The 23793-nt window shown below is 34.0% G+C and overlaps 1 protein-coding gene across 1 annotated transcript in view; it reads left to right on the top strand.

The window, feature by feature from the left end:
* The first annotated feature begins 215 nt into the window (after positions 1-215).
* Positions 216-23793, top strand: part of LOC145669308 (uncharacterized) — a 32775-nt gene continuing 9197 nt past the window's right edge. Inside the window, exons 1-4 of the mRNA XM_081737618.1 lie at positions 216-377; positions 9271-9348; positions 13642-13667; positions 15317-15479. Coding sequence (XP_081593744.1) covers positions 9307-9348; positions 13642-13667; positions 15317-15479 — 231 coding nt within the window. The 5' untranslated portion in view covers positions 216-377; positions 9271-9306. The remainder of the gene's footprint in view (positions 378-9270; positions 9349-13641; positions 13668-15316; positions 15480-23793) is intronic.

A 23793-nucleotide genomic window follows, 5' to 3' on the forward strand; every position in this document is an offset into this window, starting at 1 on the left:
CTTAGACATTGTGTGTATATATACAAACAAAAAAGAACACACATATGCCATGGAAGAGACAAGGATACAAGCGACACACAGTGTAAAAATGTTAGTCTAAACAGAACACTAAAGAAAGCACACACATTTGCGTCTTAAGTTCTTTATCAGACCCTCAATGATATGTGTCACATATTGATGGAAATTATTCTGCGCGTGTTGTATTAACGAAAAAAAAGTGATGTGATGGAGCATGTGAACGTGTGATATTGAGTACGTCTTTTTTTCCCTAAGGTGTCTATCACATAATTTGACAATAATGTTGTTGTGTGCGATATCAAAACAAAATTTAACGTGTTAGCAGATTTTTTTTGTTAGACTTCAGAGGAGCTTCCATCGTAAGTACAGACAACACTTAGTTAACTTTTTCAAATGTTAGAACTTTATGATATTATGAACAGGCTTTGAAGACTATGGTACTCATCACTTACAAAAATGAAATAATAATATGAAGTTAATCTGTTTGACTCTTACTATAATACTTACGAGGAAAACACTTCGTTAAATAATTTGTATTGTCGATATGATACCCATGCCTTCATTTTTGCGCAGGGTGAAGTTTAGTGTTCCATGACTACGTAACGAGGCTTAGAGAGACGGTGATTATTGATGATGAGATGGAGGATAATAGTGAAATGACGAAAGTAGGAGGAATTGGGAGAACCCCCCAAAAAACCCACGCACACGGTGTTTGTCCACCCCGTGTCTTCAAACAACTTATGTCACAGGCTTAAATGACAAACTTAACAAGTACCAAGACAATCTTAGAAATATTGACTAGTTTCATCAATAGTACTTTTGTACCAACAACAAAGTTACATAGAAAACTTTTTGGTGTTTTTCTTTTAATTTTATTTACGAATTTTGCAATGATGTTGTGACAGTTCACTTGCTAGTAATTCATTTTGGTTTTACTAAAAGAAAAATCTAACTATAACTTTATATTTCTATAAAGCAGATAGAAATAGAAGTACCTTGAAGTGTAATAACTTTATACATGACATTACTTTCGGATACTGAGGCCTATATTTAGTTTTCTAATTGCACCATTGTTTAATACAATCTAATTTGTTCACAATGCAAATGTAAAGAATGAAATTGTAAATTGGGGTTCAAAATTTCACACTTGATCTGAAGTTACCACAGTTGTGGATATGTCATTATATGAGACACCCATCAATATAATAACTAAACAGACGTAAGAAAGGGGATGCGTTAACATGTAATCGTGTATAAATAATCTTCGTTTTTGTTAATTTCCTACTGATGTTCCACTTATAACACTTGCCAAATTGAGAAAAGTTAAATTGCGTTACGGTTCTCAGCTAATAATTTTGTCTTTCTTAGTTATCCACATTAATTTTGTGCATCTTTTATTTTACTTGTATCGTGTTTTCTGTTACTAGTAAAATTTCTCTTCATCCGCCTTTCATATAACTTCTCCTTCAAAAAATTTTAAGACCATGTTAATTTTCCACAAAAAGGAATATCATCTGCAAAGAAAATTCAGTTTGAGTCTTCAAACGTCTGTCTAAATACACGACAGGGTCTTCTTCCGCATTCCTTCTAACGAGGGAACCTATCCAAGTGTAACTCTGACCTCGAGTCGAGACTATGGCCGTTGGATACTTTGTCCCAAAAGAACATAACACGAAAAGGGATACATCCTCGATCTCAACCGTTGCGGAGATATAAGTGTGAAAAGTTAGAAATTAAGCTCCATACTAGACATTACAAAGTCAGATTCCGGGTCAGATTTTTCGGATACGGTCGGGTAAGGAAACTCAGCGAATATATATCAAATTAATGTGGGGAGCCCAGCACTTTTTGAATGAAAAAATTGTGTCTCCGGGGCATTCGCAGAGTCCCAGGCGGGGTCCAACTCAAAATTTGCAAATTAAACCGGGGATCAAGTAGCATATTGTATGAAAGCTATTGTTAAATAAAAGAAGATGGAACAAATCTTAACTCTCTATGATAACTGTGCAAACGGGCAGCTGGTGAAAATGTCAATACAACCTAGATTAGAAAATCTATGGCCACTCTTCTAAATCCGTTAAGTTGTGACAATACCAAAACAGAAAAACACTTTAAAAGTGCAAGGTATTGAAGTATAGCAAATTGATCTTTCACAGAGTCACACAACGGATCTTATCCAAGTATAAGTGTGACTTCGAATGACCAATAAACCATAGAATGACCATGACCATTGTATTTCGTGTCCTAGGAGAGAAAGGATACATTGTCAATCGCAACCGTCGTGGAGGGTCAGAAGTTCAAAAGGCAACGGGTCTGTTTTCATTGACTTTTACGATATTTGTTTTCATTTTGTCTAGCGTAATATATATTTTCTTTATTGAAGTAACATTCTGTAAATATACCAACACGTATATGCGAAGTTGTATATCTATTTTCTTTGGACATAGGTTTGTTTATATTTCATCCACACATTCTTCCAATAAATTGCATATTGTTGCAAATCAATATTGTATTGTCACATCGTATTTTGTGTGCGAATATTCTATGAAACACAACCTTCTGGTACGTTCACTATGTTTTGGCTTGTCTCCCATCCCACTTGGTTATCGTGTAAGGGGTCACCTGGTTCGTAATCAATCTTCAAAATAACTCAACGTGTTTTATCACTTTCTTAACTGACGTTTATTATTTGACTATGAGAAATATATATTATTAACTTTTCTGCACATATAACAAAATATATGGACCTTCATACACACACTTCTTTTCTCGTCAATATGTCTACGTATAAGTACAATTATTTATGTCGTTGCTATAGAAACATCAACACTTATTTGTTACTGATTACATAAATAATATCTCAAAATCTCAATATATTTTTCTTTTCTTTATACATTATACTGCTCACATAATTCGCCTCTGATCCCTTTCTGTAAATAGGCACAGATTGCTAATGAAACATACTACGTTATCGTTGTAGATGTCGCCTCGAACGGGACTTCCATAATAGTTTTACTATGAAGGAAAGAACCCTGGGTTAAATACCATGAAACATTTATCTTTCGAATAGCCCTCATATAAATAATATCACCTTTAATAAACATATTTTACTTTTCCATTTATATATAATATACTATAATATAACACATTTTCATGTCTGTCAATATATCTCAATATTAATAACGACGCATTACCAATTATCATAAGTAAGGCTATTCACAAATTAAACCTAACTGGTAGTTTTCTTCTAGGGTACAAAATTAACTATTCCTTCATATACAATTAACACTATTCACAAACAAAAGATCTTCATAATATTAAATATTGATAGGATCAGAAGTCAACAAAGTTGGAACATATAAACGCATTACGCATTGATGGTTCTCATTGAATACATTAATAAATTTTAAGAAATTAAGAGATTCGATATTCATTATTCTTATTCTTTCCATATAATAAGGTGCATTTATCTTATATATCTGTCATTACTTTCATAAGTTTACATTAAAATTATGATCTTTTAAATATTCATAATATTCAAATGAAATCCGAATGAAATGAAAACACGAAAACAATAATAGCTTCTTGTAATAAAGCTCTTAGATAAATTTCTTATCATGAAACACAAATTAACATTTCCTTAGTTAAAGCTATAAAAGGAAATTGCAATAAAACAATAAGGAATTAATTCGATGATATTTTCAGTTAACTACCATAAATTAACTTCGTCAAAATTCCGTAAATGATTTGCTTTATACTTTCAACACACATTTTATTAATAAATCGACTGAAGAACATATTAACCATAGACGTAAGCAAAGGTCAATTTAATACAAATCCATCGGACGCCTTTTTGTCAGTTCAAGTTATACGTTCGAAGGGTTCATTTAAGGAACATTGTATAGCACAATCGATAGTACGTCTTGAGCAATTGGGCCTTGTTACAATATTTTGATTCCTATTTACGAAATTCCTGCCATCCGCAAATTGGTTTTGTGAGAATCGGCGATAACTATTATTCCTACTGAAATTCCTGTTGTTGTTTCTGAAATTCCTAGCTCCATTTCTATAGTTAGGTTGCGTTTGATTTCCGGTACCATTATAACTATTCATTCTATTATTCAGGCTACGAACATTAGAATCATTTGCAGGTTGTATATCTACATTACGTACAGATGCATATTGTGTTTGATTACGTGCATAATTACATTGACCTCTATCCTGCATCTTATTGTTATTTTGAATTGCAGATTGACTCTCATAACTTTGAGTGAGCATAATTAAGTGATTGAAATTAATGCACTGAGCTGACATTAGCAACTGTTGTAGTCTAAATGGCAATAAGATCCTAATTGAAGCTATAATACGTGATTCAGGATGGTTAGGATTTAATGATCTTAGTTCATGATATGTCGACACTACAAATTCAGTAATACTACGGTGTAACTTAGGATTGTAGTGGTTCGTTTTCAAAACAGCATCTCTATTTGCTCCATAAAATCGTTTTCGTACTTTGACAAAAGAGCATTTTTAAAATCCGAATACGAATGAATACTACCTCTAAGAGCCTTAAACCACGTTAGGCAAGGTGGCAACAAGATATGCGGTAATAATTTTAAGTATTGAGACTCATTTACACCGATGAGCTCGCATTCATCTTGGAATTTTTCGAGAAATGACCTAGCAGGTATATCGCCTGGCACACCGCTAAACTTTGTGAGCGACTTTACTTCGCTAAAGCGCAACCGATTACCTGTGGATGTCTTCAAACCTCTACTGGAGATGTGTCGGCGCTTGGATATTTGTCTCACTTGTTCTTCTCTGTCACTACTCTCTGCACCGCTGGATGATCCCTCTAATTCTAATGTTATTCTTGGATGGTGATCAGGTACCCAACCTGTGGCTATATGATGACTCGCGCCTTCGGTATCCTGAAATGAAGTTCCGGGAATACATTTTTCTTTGAGGAAATTAACTTCATCTCGCAGTACTTTAATGCGATTATCATGGACGTTGATAGTTGATTTTAAAACATCCATGGATTCTTCTATTTCTGTACTTCTTTGTACCACCTTTTCTATCTTCTCTTCGTATTTCTCGAATTTTTCCGTCACCTGGAGGTTGATCTGATTTAGCTGATGACACACATGCTTCCATCTGTCTTCATTACGTTGGCTTAATTTCACTAATTTTTCATCAAAGTTCTGCGCTAACTGGGTTAATTTCTGGTCCATTTTTTCTTGAATTTGTTCAGATTGATTTTTCATCTGTTCTGACTGGTGTCGCATTTGATCATTGATTTGCTCGTACTGGTTTTTCATTTGCTGAGCCTGATTTTTCATCTGTTGGCCCAAATCTTTTAGGATGTCAGCCAAATTGTCACTCGGAGTTGATTTGGGATATACATTCTGTTCACCAGTCATGTTATTACTTTCAGTACTCATGTCCATATTTCGCCTAATTATTTTTCCACTTCGCAATTTTGTAACGTGTTGAAATGCCGTTTTTACTGATCTTCGAAACGACACTTATACAACTCCCGTGGTGAGGCACCAATTTTTGTAAGGTCCTTGGTTCGTTAAATTAATCTTCAAAATAACTCAACGTGTTTTACCACTTTCTTAACTGACGTTTATTATTTGACTATGAGAAATATATATTATTAACTTTTCTGCACATATAACAAAATATATGGACCTTCATACACACACTTCTTTTCTCGTCAATATGTCTACGTATAAGTACAATTATTTATGTCGTTGCTATAGAAACATCAACACTTATTTTTGTTACTGATTACATAAATAATATCTCAAAATCTCAATATATCTTTCTTTTCTTTATACATTATACTGCTCACATAATTCGCCTCTGATTCCTTTCTGTAAATAGGCACAGATTGCTAATGAAACATACAACGTTATCGTTGTAATCGTTTTCTTTCTCGAGTTTACAATTATCAAACTGATTTCCAAATTTATAGTTTAAGGAAATATTATTCTTGACCATTCCCTATAGCCCTAGAAAAGAATCCTCCGATATATTTTATTTCTGCACCATTGTTCCAACCCCACTCCTCTCCAATTACCTCACAGTTTCAAGGTCACTCCTTTTCGTCTTCACCATCATGTTTCTCGTTCAGCAAATCCCCAGATAGAAATTTCACGGTGCAATCTGCGAATTTGTGGTCCCGATTCGCGAAGCATATACCGTTGCCTTTTGATCTTCTCAACCTTCACGACCGTTGAAATTGACAATGTATCCTTTCTCTTCTAGGACACGAAATACAATGGTCATGGTCATTCTATGGTCCATTGGTCATTCGAAGTCACACTTATACTTGGATAAGGTCCGTTGTGTGACTCTGTGAAAGATCAATTTGCTATACTTCAATACCTTGCACTTTTAAACGTGTTTTTCTGTTTTGTTATTGTCGCAACTTAACGGATTTAGAAGAGTGGCCATAGATTTTCTGATCTAGGTTGTATTGACATTTTCACCAGTTGTCCGTTTGCACAGTTATCGTAGAGAGTTAAGATTTGTTCTATCTTCTTTTATTTAACAATAGCTTTCATACAATATGCTACTTGATCCCCGGTTCAATTCGCAAATTTTGAGTTGGATCCCGCCTGGGACTCTGCGAATGCCCCGGAGACACAAATTTTTCATTCAAAAAGTGCTGGGCTCCCCACATTAATTTGATATATATTCGTTGAGTTTCCTTACCCGACCGTATCCGAAAAATCTGACCCGGAATCTGACTTTGTAATGTCTAGTATGGAGCTTAATTTCTAACTTTTTACACTTATATCTCCGCAACGGTTGAGATCGAGGATGTATCCCTTTTCGTGTTATGTTCTTTTGGGACAAAGTATCCAACGGCCATAGCCTCGACTCAAAGTCAGAGTTACACCTGGATAGGTTCCCTCGTAAATACAATGCTGTATGCTATTTATTGCATACACCTCTTTCAACTGCATTAATGTTACTTTCTCTTCTATTATGAGTCTTACATGTTCGACCACATTCAATTCTTAATTAGTCTTTATCTTTCTTCGAGTGAAATTAAATATACTCTTATAACTTTCTGTATTCTATGAGATACATCGACCAACATTAATTGCTAAACTGTAATTTACATACAATCAACTCCACTTCATAGAGTTACGCATTACCTCGATTTCTTCCCGGGACACTGTGGCTCAGTGGTAGAGCGTTCACCGCCGGAGCTTGGGGTTCCTGGTTCGATGTCAGCTCGCGCCATGTGGACTTTTTTTGGTAAACAAACACCGTGCTCGTGGGTTTTCTCGGAGTTCTCCTGTTTCCTCCCACTTTCTTCATTTCATTCATTTCTCATCATCACCGTCTCCTTTGGCATATTCGTGGGACGTAAAACAAAAATTTCATTTCATTTTCTCCATTTCTTCTCATCCTATTCACAGTATATTGTGTTATATCTCATTACATGTTCTGTCCACATTTTATTGATATAAGCAGTTCGAAAATAACCTTGATCTTAGTTTTCTGGAAGAATATAATTTTCATAACCCTCTACCTCTATATTGTGTCATACACTACAAAGTGACTCTTTTCTTATCTGCCATGGATTCTGCTCACCTTTTGTCAGTCTAGAGTAGCCGAAAATATACTATCTGCTCATTTCCTCCTTCTCTTTTTCCATACAATCTCGTTGTTCACAATAAAAGTACCGGTAACTCTTGTCCTAAAATGCATGCTAAACCTTTTTATATTATTTTTTTAAAATGTAAACGTTATAGATAGCTTTCGTGTATTAAATAAAGTTTTCCTTCCACGTTCCTCCTGAAACTAATAACTATGAAATTAAAATTAAGATTGTAGCTTAAAGTTACATGTAAAACTTCACAGAGAGAATGAGATTTAAAGATTATGAGTTTACTTTTCTGCTTGATTTCCTAAAAAAAAAAAAATGAAATAAAATGAAATATTTAAGTTTTACGTGCCACGAGTATGCAGTGTAGGCTAAGGGAGATTGTGATGTTGAAAATGAATGAAATGATGAAATGAAGGAAGTGAGAGGAAATGAGGAAAACTCCGAGAAGATCCATGTACACTCATGTCCAAAATTATTGTCGCATATCTATAACAGTCTTCTTGTAAGAATATAATTTGATCATGATTTTTGAGGGTACTTTTAATACTGATACTATGTGTATAATCGGGAAATGTATATTTGTGGTAAATTTCATAGGAAAAGAATTATAAATACGAAAATTAGAATGAGTAAAACAAAATGTTGCTAAATGGTCAAGAAAGTTTTATTTTCGTTTTACTGGTCTTATTTACTGCTCTTTTGACATGAAATTTACCACATGCATGTCTGCCGATTATACACATACTAACAGTATAAGAAATACCGGGTGAATTCTTTATCATATTATATTCCTACAAAAACACATTTATAGACATGCGACAACAATTTTGGACATGAGTGTACATGATGTTTGTCCACCACAAAGCGTTCCTGACGCAAGTGAAATCGAACCAGGACTCCAGTTACTAGAGATAAACGCTCTACCATTGATCCACGACGGCTACCGATTTCCTTTCAAAAAAGAATCTAATGGAATGGCAATACGGAGATATATCTTTACAGTCTGTGATAAAAAGTCCCGCGTCTACGCATTTAAATTAATACAAATGTCTAAGTGTTGAACTGAGCAAAACAAAAATTCTACGCGTTTACACTGCATGTAGTTCATAACTAGAAAACTGAAAAGCCTGACAATACTCAAATGTTGGACTGTGTTCAGTAGTGAATGTTATGACATCTGATTAATGCGTTATTCGAAATAGAGACCAAAAAAGATATATATTTGATTAGTATTGAAATTTACGTTGGATTACAAAATAGAGGAAAATGGAACAAAATAATAACGCTTACTTTGCAATTGGATTTGGGCACTGTTTACATAGTTTTATCGCCACTCTTCTTCATGATACGTATACATATGGTATTAACAGTACTCCACTTTCGCTACATGGAATATTTAAAAAGAATGACAACATGAATTATCAATACAACTTTAAACTAATAAAAGGGATCCATATAAATAATCATCTATAAGTTAATAAAACGCTAAGTTAACTTTAAAATAATAGTAGGAATAGTGCACTTACGCATGTTTGATAGCTCACTTAGCTCAATAACACAACGTATTACTATTTAAAATTAGAAAGAAAAATACTCATAATACTTAATATATATTTTAGAATTTGCAGTATATCTTCTCTCAGCATTGAAAGAAAATGGAGAAAATAATTCATATTCTATTAGGAACATTACTTTTGGTAAGTACGTTTCATTCGCCTTGTAACATTCTATAGAAATCAAGTAAAAGCTGTAATTCAAGTAGTAAAATTGTGGCTTTTCAACACCATACACGCTCAATGATTTGATATTTAATTCATTTTCTTTACTTATCTTTAGCTTTCCTATTAGTTCGTCACACTATGATAGAAGATAGGACCTAAATTTAAGGTAAACCTATATTCAGATAATGTATTCAGAAGTAATTTAATAGATAGAAGCTACTTTCTCAATTAGGAAACAAGACTGTGTCGTTTAAAAAAATGAATAAAAACTCAAAACAATTTACCTCGGATTATTCAATGTAGGAATCTCCTTTGTGTACAGATAGCTTTGCACTATCCAGTAAAATTCATGGAATGATTTCTGAAAGTCTTGCACTGCGTTCATGTTCAAAATTCCTCGTCACTGTTTTCTGCGTGATACAAACATCACAAAGAAAGAAAACAAATTCAGTGGTGCTTTTAATTTGGTGAAAAGATTGTAATTACAAAGAGAAAAAAATTTGCGAGTATGCAGGGTATGGTAACATACAATCACATTTTAGGGCATAGAACTCACAAATGCAGTGGCGCTCTTTTTTTCAGTTTATGTTCCTCTGTTAAAGAATGGGGAACGAAATACCTACAAAGCTTCTGTTTCTTTAAATCTTCCGTTATTATTCCTCCAAAGTTATTCACTCTTTGCTCTAGTGTTCAAACAGCCACGAGGTATCGCAACACAAGTCTATACTTACTTGTGCTATCGCCACACTGGTTTCCCCAAGGTCACATGCAATATTTCCCACTATGAAAAGTTTCATGCCAAATACAACTTCGCAGCGAAAAAAGTATCATTTCTTAATTGCCGCACTGTGTAATCCATAGAATTTATTTTAAAATACTGCAATTAGTTAAAAATTCTTGGGACTATGTTTTTTCTCTTATATGTATAGTGAATTTTACAATGTATTTCACTTTGTTCTTTCTGATTCTGCAATTTTAAACTGTTCAATATAAATTATATAAAATAGCTTGTTTTTAGTACATATAAAAAGCTGTAACTCGAAATTTTAGAATGACGATTCTTACTGTTGATTAATATGTCACTAAAGTGTATGACGATCACAATTAACTCACAGACAATAATCAACAATTACGTGCAAGGGCGCCGATCCTGAGGGGGGGGACAAGAGGGCCCTGCCCCCTCCCAAAGCTTGTGTGGGTCCCTCTTATCGTATTTAATAATATACAATATTAGGCATAATTTGAATGCAATTTGTCTTAAAATCCTCATATATGCCTTCTGCATCTAAATGCTCCCCCCCTCCCAAATTTACAGAGAAATCGGCGCCCTTGATTACGTGTATCTTTTAATTCGTTATTTTAGAATTTAGATGTATTGCACTATTAAAAAAAGCACCTTTTTAACAGTAAAATTGAACCACTGTGTCTACTCTGTCAAGACTATTTTCTTTTCATTCCTAGAATTTTAAGAGAGTGGCTTTTAATGTAGTTTTGTCATTTGTCTTTTCTTCTTATAATTTAAAGGGAAACGTTTATTTTCAGATATTTGTTTTAAAGTTCAAACGTATCTTTTCAGCACCTAGGTGATATGAGATGTGGACCTACAATTTAAGGTGGGAAACCAAACCGGTTAATGGCTTCAAATTTTTGAAGACTAAGTCATCGGAAAAATGAAATGAAATGAAATCTTTAAGTTTTCAAGCCGCCCTCACGGTTATGCCAGCTATGCTAAAGGATGAAGGAAATAGTGGAATGAAGAAAGTGGAGGGAAGCGAGAGAACCCCGAGAAAACACACGCACACAGTGTTTGTCCACCACAAAGTTCACTTGGCGCGAGCTGGGATCGAACCCAGGACCCCATGCACCAGATGTGAACGCTCTACTTCTGAGCCACCTCGGCCCTTAAACCATCGGATATCAAACCCGGGACTCTCTTCACCAAAGACGTGCGTTAGCCACTAGTAAAGTAGCGAGGACTGAAACGGTGGAACGAAGGAAGTGGGGGCAACGGAAGGAACCCAAGAAAACCCACTAACACCATATTTGTCCACTACAAAGCCAAATTGGCAAGAGCTGGGATGGACCCAAGGGTAACCAGAGGCAAGTGAGGCCTATTCCGGAAGAAGGGCACATAGACCGTTTTCGTAAATGGAGAAAAAGAACCTTAAAAATTTTATCAGAGTATATAACAATAACATAACGTTGCAAATACCTATTACAGGCTTTCTTAATATAAAAGATCTATTTGACTAATAAATAGTTTGTATTAAATGAAAAATATATAATATTTATATATTTATAAGCGTATTTGTATAAAATGCTATGTGCCCCTTTTTTCGAAAATCCTTGTTGGTTGAAGAAATAGCACACTATTAATCACAATAATACTCATTCAATATATATTCAATCCAGTTGCTGTCTTCAGCTGACAAGAACTTCATTAAAGACCAAACATCTTTCTATTTCTGTTCGCTCACTCCAACAAAAGGGACAGGCTTAGGGTTAATATCACTCAATTCTTCGATATTACTTTTTGAAAGATAAGATGTTGGCATGTACGTAATAGAACACAGCAGAACGCCTGATACAGTGTACTTTATCATTATATATTACATAATGGTGTAGTTTGAAGTTTTTGTTGATGGGTTGGAACGAAAGAAAGGATCAAGAACTGAGACCCAATTCTTTATCAAATCTTTATCAATTGTCAGTTCAAAAGGAGATGGATTCTGTCGACAGGTAACGATGGCTTCTAACCATGGCTTAGCAGATCCGATTCGCTCCAAGTTTTTTATTTTGTTTCGAACAAACCCGAATTTGCGGTCGCACTGGCTAAACGAGTGTCCACACAGAGGATATAAACAAATTATTTCCACTTTATGAACTTTAGCGAACCAAGAACAACATTTTGTTATTGTAGTGTTTGTTTTGTTCACCTCTAGCATCTGACAACAATACTACTGTTCTTAGTTCTGAAACTTGCTGAGGTTCTTTTTTAAAGTCAAATAAGAAAGAAGCTACCGCTGCTAGGGTCTGAAGTCAGTTGTGCGCCAAAACAGTACAGTACAGCTTACAAAAACAGTGTCGCCACTCTGCCAAAAATAAAGATATCGAGATAAAATTTTCACACTACCTACAGTATGACATGGCGGTTCGTTTTCAATGATTTCCGGAAAAAACGGCACATAGGCCTATGTGTCCTTCTTTCGGAATAGGCCTCAAGTGCTCTACCAGTAAGCCACCGCTTGAAGTTCTTGTGATATCAATCTCATGTTAGTAGGGGCATAGTATTTCTGTAGTAAAGCGCTGGCCTCTGCTGGGAAAGATGTCCTGGTTCGATCCCAGCTCTCGCCAATGGATTTTGTGGTGGACAAACAGTGGACATCATCATGTCTGTGGGTTCTCTCGGAGTTCTCCTACATTCTCATTCCACCAATTATTTTACAATAATCTACTTTCATTAATATTCCATCTTCTTTAACCTAAATGGCATAACCGTTGGAAGTAAAATCAGGAAGTAATAATAATAATAATAATAATAATAATAATAATAATAATAATAATAATAATAATAATAATAATAATAATAAATATGAAGGAGTTTTATTTTATTAATTGCCTGCAAAGCGTGATACATTTTTGTCTTCTGTGACTTATTAGTTGAGAGTTTGAGTTTAGAACATCTAACTCAGAATCCTAGTGTAGAAACACCGTTTCACATTAATTTTTGAATAAATACAGAAAAAAAAAAAACGTTAATTCGCAGCTGTTACTGTAGCAAAACATCTGCTATACATAGATTCTCACATCCAGACGAAAACTTCTGGTTACCTACCATAGTTTCGTAAAACAAACAACATAGGAAAAACGTTGTGCGGACAAAACTTACATTTATGAGAAAAGTTACCTGAATATATACCAATATGTATATGAATCCAGTACTATATATTACGTTTGTTCTTTGCCTTTGCTATTACATATGTTTTGGATATGTTACTAGTTGTAAGCTTTAATTTTCATATTCAGCTCATAAACTATATAAAAGTTTGCTTGAAATTTTCTAGATATTATTTTCTCAACTCGTATTTCTGTATCGACTATTCTGATCGAATTTTTTCTGACTTTTTTTTCTGAGAAATCACAGGGAATAGACAAATTGGGCTAGACCTAGCTTTAAAAATAAATAGATAAACAAATAAAAAAATAAAGTTTGTAATTACTATGTTATGTACATATGTAAGTACCTAATACGTTTATTTCTGTTTACAGGTTTACCTTACATATGCTGGATCGAGGTGCGTAAAAATGTGTTCTGAAACGTACTTTTTTCTTGTAATATATTTGTGAAAATTCTGCTTCTTAGGCTGAGATTTAAACTAATAACAATAACAATAATAAGTTATGGATTCAACTAAGCCAGAAAATAAAGATAAATGTCTTTTGATAACTCTGAGAGAATAGTACTCCACAATATATATACAAGGGCTGTACGTTTAATTACCAGATCACTATTCTTCTCAAATAACATTAGCTGCAGCTCGGAATCCTTCCAAGTAACATTCCCCATAAATATGTGCAATCAGCATGTTTAAGAAGTTTGAATTGGATTTGAGTTTAGCGTCCCGTTCACCAGCAAGGCTATATGAGGCGTGGACCTATAGCTTAACATGGGATCCGAACTACACGTGCTGCACCTAGAATCAAACACGGATCTCCAATACCAAAGGTGCATGTGTTATCCATATAGCCATGAGAGAGCTTACGTTCAAAAGTAATCGCAATGACTGCAATTATGGTGTTTGGTATTGTTTATTAGACATCCATCCAGTAAATTTTATTTTTCTTTTATACAGGGTGGTCCAATAAAACCTCCTACATATTGATTGACTGTAGCGCTGTCATAGAAGGGGCGAGAGGAAAGGGAATTATCTCTTCCACTCACCACTCTCCTGCTGTTTTCAGTTGCCATTATAGTTTGTTTAAGAACTCATTGCACATACACAGTCGAAGTGTTTCTTCAAAAGCAGCAGATCGTTGATTATAGTTCAAAAGCTATTCGCTTAAATTTTGTTATTCCACCTAATATAAATGTTCCTGATCGGAAGACTATCCTGCAGTGGGTTGATGATTTCCGAATAACAACTTCAACGTTGCGAAGAAAAATCATCTGGTCGATCTAAAAGTGCTCGTACACCTGAAAATACTTAGATTGCAAGACCCAAAACATTCGGCAAGAAAGCATTCTGAAGCTGTTGGGCTTCCTAGTGAGAGTGTACAAGACAAATTTGATTTTACGTAATTTTATATCCAACTGTTTTCAATACAATTTTATATTTTTGAATAAACAGCTTTCTATCTGCATGCTTTTTATAAGTCTTTGAAATATGAGAGGTTTAATTGGAACACTCTGTGCGTATACAGGGTGGCCCCAAAGTAGGTATATCCCCTGCATTGATCAAGTATAACATTCTAGTTTATGGATTTATTTGTTGCATCGACTGTTCCGGGCTTAAGTTATAAGTAAAAAGACATTAAGAACAAATAATAAAGAAACTAGGTCTACCTGAGTGATAACAATAGGAAATGATATGAAATACAGTGAGCTGATCAGTACGGGACTGTATACCTACTTTTGGTGGGCTATTCCATATATCATTTAATGAAGCTTCCTAGTTCATTTAGATATACTAAAGTGAGCCCTTTATTGATTTCATCAGAGTCAACCTTATCACTTGAGTAATAAACCAAGATTTCCTGGCGAAGTGCATCCGTATAGCATGCACCAACCCTTCAAATATTATTTTATGCATTTTGTATTGTTAACACAATCTTACTTTTTGTATTTACATACTGTGCATTGATCACATTTTTTTTATTATTATTTGTTGAATTCTTATTGAATTGTGTTCTTATTTCTGAGGAATTATTATACTTTTCGTTTTAGCTATAACTGCCCAGGTCCTGGCTCGTACTCTCATCCTACAGATTGTAGTAAGTTCATAATATGTGGTGGGTTTCCTGGAAACGCTACGTACCTAAACACATATTCCTGTCCAGATGACTATTACTTTTCAAGTAGTGCAAGAACCTGCAAACCGAGAGATCAGGTAAGGACAACAGTACATTACAGAACATATATCATAATCAATTCCAGTCTAGCCACACGTACAGCCTTGTTCGGAAATCTTGCTTTAGAAGAAATTATTTGGGCAATCGTACATAGGAAACACAAAATTTCACGGTAAATAGGGATGTGTGCACGAGATAAGAAGGCTTTCTTGTCTCGAAGATGTGTCGTGAAAATGATGACTCGTCTCGAGTAATGTATCTTATTTCCATTGGAAGAACTTTATCTCGTCTCCAATATCGTCAACAAAAATTCTGTCTTGTCTCGTGCGCAATGAAGATCTGAATTTGACAAAGAAAGCCCATATTTAAAAAAAAAATTCCAATTGTATTTTAAAGAAGCGTGTAGGCAGGTTTCTTTGGACCAAGATTACACATTTTTGACAGTACCATCGCTAGTCTACCTTAACCAGGCAGTAACTTACGTTGTTACCCACCTTCCTATAGTCGTCTTCTACTACCAGAGCACAAGTCCTTAATACTTTATTTATATGTTATTCGTAACTTCAGATTTAATCAAACCTATTGATTTATTTATTTTACTTACTATATCAGTGCTTTTGTTTTTTCTCCTTCGGAGCTGTAAACTTGTCAATTAGTCCCTGAAAATTGGTTCATTTCGCGGATTAACTTTCAATTCAATACACATGGAAAAATTCAATAGATTTGACTGTTTTGATAGTATGCGAATCCCATATAGCAAATGATTGGTTCAAAAATATCCGCTTTTATCCATAAATAAGTTGTTTATTCAGATTTCACAATCTTAACATTAATCTCCTTTAAAGTGTTTCCTCTTTGTACTGCCACACAGTTCTAACTGTTCTCCCACTGTTGGAAGCAGCTCTGCAGAGGCTCTTTGGGGATCGCACGCAGCTAGTCCATTGTCTTCAATGAACTGAAATCTGCTTCCTTTCATGGCATTTTCAGCTTGAGGAAAAGCCACAAATCTACATGGAGTCATGTGGGTAGAGCAGGGACCCTAACAAAACACGGGAATGCTGTATTGGACCAAGAAAGTTTCAATCTATTGATCACATTTGATCCGTGAGCTTATTGCATCAACCCGTGGACACTTGTTTGATCTAGCAGATCATTTCCACTCTGGATTCTCCAAGCTTGACAAAAATTTAATGCAATGGCATTTTTCAAGTTTCCTTTTTATTTACCACTCTTCCCTGACTACATTTGTTTATATTTAAAAATAAGGTTGGTTGTAATTTAATCAAACTGCGTATATACAGCTACTGACATGCAAATCGTCAGAAGCAACTTGATGAAGCAACTTGCCACATTATACGCGTACCACTATGTACTTTATGATCACTTGAAACACTATTTTTTAGTTTAATGTCCCACGATTAGGGTCCGAGGTTAAGATAGCGCTGGAATGTCTGGTTCGATCCCGACAAACGCCATGTGCATGGGTTTTCTGCATTATCACCATTACTGTGTACCTTAGCCTTGTTGCATAATCATGGGGCGTAAAAACTATAAATTACTCGTATTTAATTTAACTTTCTTATTCATAGAGTTTAACGGTTTCGACTATTAAGTGTAGGTCTTAATTTTTTTTAACAGTTTAAATAAAAGCTATAGTTCATAATCTATTTACTTCTAGGCGGGATTTATTCTCTTTCGTATTATAAAGATATATATATATCTGTAGTCATTAATTGTTTGTTAGTCTTAACGCACTCCGTTAGGCATATCCGATGTAGGGTTTAATTATAATGTGGCTGTATATTGTGTGTTTGTCTACGACTGACAGTTCTAGTCAATTTCTGGCATTCTCTACGGTAGAATTGCAACATGTGAAGGTAAACCTTTGTTGAAATATTAGATTCAGTAGAAAAACAAAATTCCAAAAACTCTGTTAACAAAAGTAAGATCATATTGAGTATTCAGTTTGTGGCTGACTCTCTTGTACTCAAACACAACATGCGAATTCAGTGATACCTACGAAATACGAATCATAAACGCACCCCAATCAGAACAAGGAACCTGTTTAAATCATCAATTCATTATAGAACCTAGGTAGCAAAAGAGGCACGCACTGCATATTTGTCTGTCTACAGAAATTGAATGGTTTGTTCTGTGCAACAGCAACCAAAGTGTTTGTTAAATTTTAACCATGTTCTGAAAAAATGTAACTCTCTTGAGACTTGACGAGTTGACTTCTGGGAACATTCCTCACTGATCTCTTTATTTCTTCTGTTCTGTACGTTTTAAAGATACTGCCAGCCTATTTGCACTTCCCACAAAGCACTTTGGTATTTTATACCCTGAAGCTCTTGTTCTTTCGTATTTTTCGACTTCCGTATTATTTAAGATATTATTTTCGTAATATCGCAAACTACAGAGTACTTTCTTTTTTATTGGCATCTTATAATAAGGCTAAAATTAACAACAAAATAAAAGCCCGTATGTCTGCCTTCATAATGCCACATTTTCTTACATATCTGAATTTTTAAAACCTTCCTTCATTTATCGAAGAAAGGATTTATACTCGAATTGGATTACTTTAATACATACCTAGTTCCTATTTACGAGGGAGGTCATAAAGTTCGTACCCTCATCATGAGTAGATGTTACATCATTGCAGGTGGTACCTCAATAATACTCATGGTAATTTACACCTTTGCAGATCCTGTTGAACTGGAGTTAGAACCACGAGAGTAGAAGACAGAAGCACGATAAACAAAATTGAGTAATCATACTGAGATTAAATTCCTGTGTCTTCATAGGTAAAACCAACCACGTAACCCATCAAGAGATATCAACTGTGTTTGGTGAGAGGTGTTTATGGTACACCGTCAAACGATGAAAGAGAATCTTTAAATGTGAGCGCACAGAGAATAACATGTTATATGACAGCTTACATAGGAGTAAGGTTGCTAGTGTCTAGGATTTTGACACCATTACGAAAACAACAACAGTATGGGTTACGCACAAAGCATTTTGGACCTATAAATAACAAACATGAGGAATTTTTAAAACATGTTAATGGCCATGGTTCAAACTGACGAAGAGAGCAAAAGACTGACAACAAAACTTCTTAACAAGATGTCGTGTGTTTCCACTGTCTTGATTGTTTCTTGTCCCAGAGTCAAATAATGACACCATATATCTTCCTACGCCATAAGCCTACTCAAGCAATTCTCACGCTTGTATTGTTGCACATTTGCCTGTGGCAGAACCACACTTTGGCGTTTTCGATCCGCCGTCAAGTTTTTGGGATCCCAGTGAACAGTCATCTTGTGCATGTCCAGGCACTTTTGAAGGATGCCCTACGCAACATATAACTACAATCCACGATAGTCGTTCCGAGTACTTTTGAGAAATTCTAATCCCGCTCTTCACAGACGGACTATAGTCCGTGTTTGAATGTATTCATCCAATAACACACAGTAAAATACGATTGCAAAGAATCCTTCACGAAGTTTCGCACACCCTCATGATCCTGGTTATCAAGTATTTCTTGTGGATGTAAGAAATTACGGATTGAGCGGCTATGTGCTGTTCACTTACATAAACCTTCATCCTGTCTTATAATTCTACTTACGAAGCACGACCTGTAATACATTAAAATGTACCACAGCATGTGACAGACAATACATTAGAAGCAGCTCTGTAGTACACACTACTAATTTCCTTGCTTTTCAGGTCAGAAATTTTACAGCCAATCTCGTGTTTTATGTATTGATGACCCAGTATCACTGAGTGTTCGACAAAGTTATTGAGTATTACATCCCAAATAACGTGCCTGTAGACACCTAACAAATGGTTTATATTAATTACTGTACTAATTAGTCTTTCATCTATCAGTAATTCAGCCCCTTTTTTGTTCAATTAATCAGATTTTAGTAAAATAATAATAATTATTATTACTATTATCATTATTAAGATGATTATTAAGATTGATTGTACTCAATATATTGACAAATACATTACTTCATAACCTTTTTACTTACTCTATTTTACGTGATTTTGTTAGGTATAATAAATTATTTACAAAAGATGTATTGACTCAATACCATTCCTATGTTAAATGTCTCATTTTTTAAAATAAGAAATAACATGTGTTTTAAATCGAACACAACCAAAGATCAATCTATTAGTATTGAGTTAGAAAGGTCAGTTTTAAATGTAATGTTATTTTATTTTAGTATCCGTCCGAAGCTAAAGGTTCAGGGTTTGAAAACTTAAAACTTAAGTTTTGAATTAAAGATAGCTTGATTCAATCAAAGGTCTCAATCTTCTTTAAAATAAATTAGAGAGAAAACTAATTTTACAACCAGCATTCAGTTTCATTACTGTTTAAAATTGGGAGTTTTAAGGTTCTTTTTTAAAAATATAGAAAGTAAGTTTTAATTTGTAAATAAGTAACATAGAATATTTTTTTCCACTCTGTCAGAAAATAAGTTTTAATTTATAAAGAATTTTTTCCACTTTGTCATTTAAGGAAAAGCCTAATTAATGTATCAATACAAAATCGTCCATAAGTTACTTGTGAAAAATGGCTGAATGGTATAAGTATGGAGAACATGTTACAGAGGAGACTCTAGATTTTCTTTACAAACCTCATTGATGCTCGTTCAATAGTTACTTTTCAAGTTCTTTTTAAAAACTTTTTATATATGCTTTCCGCCTCACAAAAATTGTGTGAGCTTGATAAAATTACGCCTAGTAAGTTTTAAATTAAATTTTATTTTATATTGGTATCTGTCCAAAGCTAAAGGTCCCAATCTTCAAAAATTAAAAATTAAGTTTTGAATTAATGATAGACTGATTCAATTAAAGGTCTTAATCTTTCTTTAAAAAAAATGAGAGAAAACAAATTTTGAAGCAAGCATTATGTTTTATTATTCCTTAAATTTCAAAATTTTAAGGTTACTTTTTTAAAATATAGAAAATAAGTTTTAATTTATAAATTAGTAACATAGACTACTTTGTTTCCACTCTGTTATTTAAGGAAGGGTTTAATTAATTTATCAATACAGAATGGTCCATAAGTTGCTTGATAAAAATGGCTGTATGGTATGAGTACGGAGAAAGTATTACGGTTATTAGCATAGGTTTTGTTTACAAACTTCACTAGATGCTCAATCAAGTGCAATAATTACTGTCCAAGTTCTTTTAAAGTCTTTTTATACACGCTTTCCCTCCTGAGAAAAAAATGGGTGAGTTTGATAAAGTTCTTCTCTCTAGCATGTAACGTGTAAATACTTTTTTTATGGTATCGTTGGATGGGAATTTGGGATAGTGTTGTTTTTCGAGTTGATTTGGTTTGTGACAGAGAATAGCTTTGCGCTATACCGCTTACCTCCTTCTCTTCTACTTACTGCAATTTTTTGTTTCCTGATCATAGAAAATTTTCCAGTTACCTACACCCTTCAAACGTTTTATTGAGATTACGAATAATTTATCAAGATGGTGGTGTATTATTTGAACGTTGATTTATGACACAGGTCACAAACTTCACTGTCTGTAACTAGCTAACAATAGACCACTACTGAAATGCAAAACCAGGGTGTTAATTAATAACTTCCTATTTATTGTTGACTTGAGTACAAATTTAACGCAAAAAGCTCTTTCTGTTAGGCGCCAACAATACAACACAAACAAGTTGCTAAGTATCTTGTGAAAGACCTACTAATAATTTACACAAGTAATAAAGAGTGCATAATGTAATAACTATGATAGGTAATTAAAATTTTCAAAGCGATAACTATGATTAAGTAATTGAAAAGGAGAGGTTCAAAGTAATAAGTATGATAATATTATAGAACTTGGAAAAAATCAGAAATCGGAAAGAGCAAACGTCAAAATCGGGAAAAGTTTATACAGAGAAATAGACCTTAGTGTCCAAGCAGTCTTTGCAGGCAAGGAGAAAACATTGAGGTAAAGGGGGAAATGAGCAATGTAAAGCAGTATGATGGAAAATGTGTGAATGTGGGAAGTGTACGCTATTGTAAGTAGCGAAAATAAATTGTATGTATAAGTTATGTAAATGTTCCATTTTACTCCGTTCCTTCACTCAATACCACATGGATACGATGTATACTCAAAGGCTACCACTGACAAACTCTCTAGCACAAACACAGTCACTAATAATTAGTGTTCCGTTGGATACCCACTGCTACACTAATTAATGAAAAGTATTTTAAGTCAACTAATAGTGTCAAGTGACTTATGGGCTATAATACATTTAAAAGACAACCTAAGTGCCAACAAATGATACAACAATTAAAATTCTCTAAATTTTTCAGGTCCATTGCTCTCACAAGTGATTCGATAAGATCTGGGAGTAGCTCTAATGATAATAATGGAAACTCAGAATGTCTTTAACAAATTTTGGGTTTTCCGTCCGTATGATGTAAAAACTGACATAAAATAAAAGTATTTACGTTCCTTCATACCATTTTTCTATTATTCTTATATTTCAGCCTACATATTATTTATTGACATTGTTAGAAATATTCATTTAATAAATCGATTCGAATTAAATCTGTAAAGCTTTACTCTATGCAACTTCTTACTGTTTAGATTTTTTGATCAAAAAACTTAAACATAATATCAGAAACTCGGAAAGAAAGTCAGATAGTACCTACAAAACAAGGTATCAGAAAAAAGCTATTAATTGTTGCCAGGCCTCTTCTTACAGGCCAAAAGCTGAATGCTTTTCTTTAAGTCATTGTTGAACCTCAAATTTGCACATCGTATGTCATCATCATCATAGGTATTCTGCCATTATTGGCAGGTCACTTGCTGCAACTGAGAATCTTCCATGCTCCATGGTCTTCCGCTAACCTCTTCGTCTTCACGTACGATTTCCAACGAACTTAAAATGTTCGTTACTGAATTCCCTATGTCTGTGTGTGTGTGTGTGTGTGTGTGTGTGTCCGTTATTTACGATTTAAAAGAAAAATAAGCTCTCCATTCGATAGAGCGTCATCTCAAAGAAGTGATGGAATTTTTAGAATCACTCTTACCGTTCCCGAGATATTGACCAAAAATTTCCGATTTCGGGAGATTTAAGGAGCCATATCTTGGTAACCGTAAGTTATAAAGAGATGATATTTTGCATTTTTTTAAAAAAAATTCTGAGTTCTCCATTTTGAGCATGTGTCTTTGTAAAACAACATATCCTAGGATGTTTTAACAGAACTTTTAAACAAAATATGTGGAAAAAATTTAGTATTCAAGGAAATTATAAATGGATAGGTATATTACAAGAATTCTTTAATGAGTATAATAATAAAGTACACAGAACAATTGGTATAAAGCCTGTAGAAATTAATGAGAAAAATTAATTCCTTTTAAGTTCGATCTGGCAATGCTCTTGGAGCTTTCTCAACTGGTTCTGTTTTGATATCACACCGTATGTAAGATCTTGAAAACAGATATTGAGAGTCAATAACACTTACGATTACTCAAGTGGAATATTTTCCAAAATTATAGCATTGTTTCCTATTATTGAGTTACTGTATTGTTTTTTCTTCTTAAAAATGAGGAATGACTGGAAGAGAATGTGGAAAAGACCCTTGACGTTCCACAGATAAAGATAAAATTAAATAAATAATGAGAACACGAAAATAGGAACCTAGGGTATGGAGCAACATTATTTGTAGCGTTGCTACACACGTGTCTACATATATACGTTGCTTCATATATATACATGATGTTATTCCAGACAATATTTTTCTCATCCACGTTATTGCTAAACATCAATTATTCTAAATGAAATTAGATCGTGATTGTTGATTCTTATAATGACAAAGCAAGGAAAAGTGTAATTCTGTAATTTCTTTGGCTAGTGTTATCCGCTAGACTAGACGAGATGGAAGTTCCGTGATGAGATACCAGACAAACCAGAGCTCTTCCAATAGAAATAGGTTTTCGCGACGAAACAGCAAATTGATGGCATCTTATCGAGACAAGATAGCCCCAAAACTCGTCCCCTGAGCAAAACTACTTATTGCATATAATATATTAGTGAGGCGGTTGCAATAAGGCTTGTTTCCCAATTATTATATTTCATCGTGGTTTTTATTCTTAAAATTCAAAACAATTTTAATTATTTTTCAAAAAGTTTTCATATTATTTTTTTTTTTTTTTTTTTTATTATTCGGAGTTAAATCGAGATTTTTTATTAATTTGAATGTATGTCATAACTGATTTTTGCATATCCAAACAAAAATGTTTCAAACAATAATGCCACATACTACAGCTTCAAATAAAAATTTCGTATTGCTTTACTGTAGTTAATTAAGAACATTAAAAGAAATCTTG

The sequence above is a fragment of the Thermobia domestica genome, chromosome 13 (genome assembly GCF_964235325.1).
Source record: "Thermobia domestica chromosome 13, izTheDome1.hap1.1, whole genome shotgun sequence".
NCBI lineage: Eukaryota > Metazoa > Arthropoda > Insecta > Zygentoma > Lepismatidae > Thermobia > Thermobia domestica.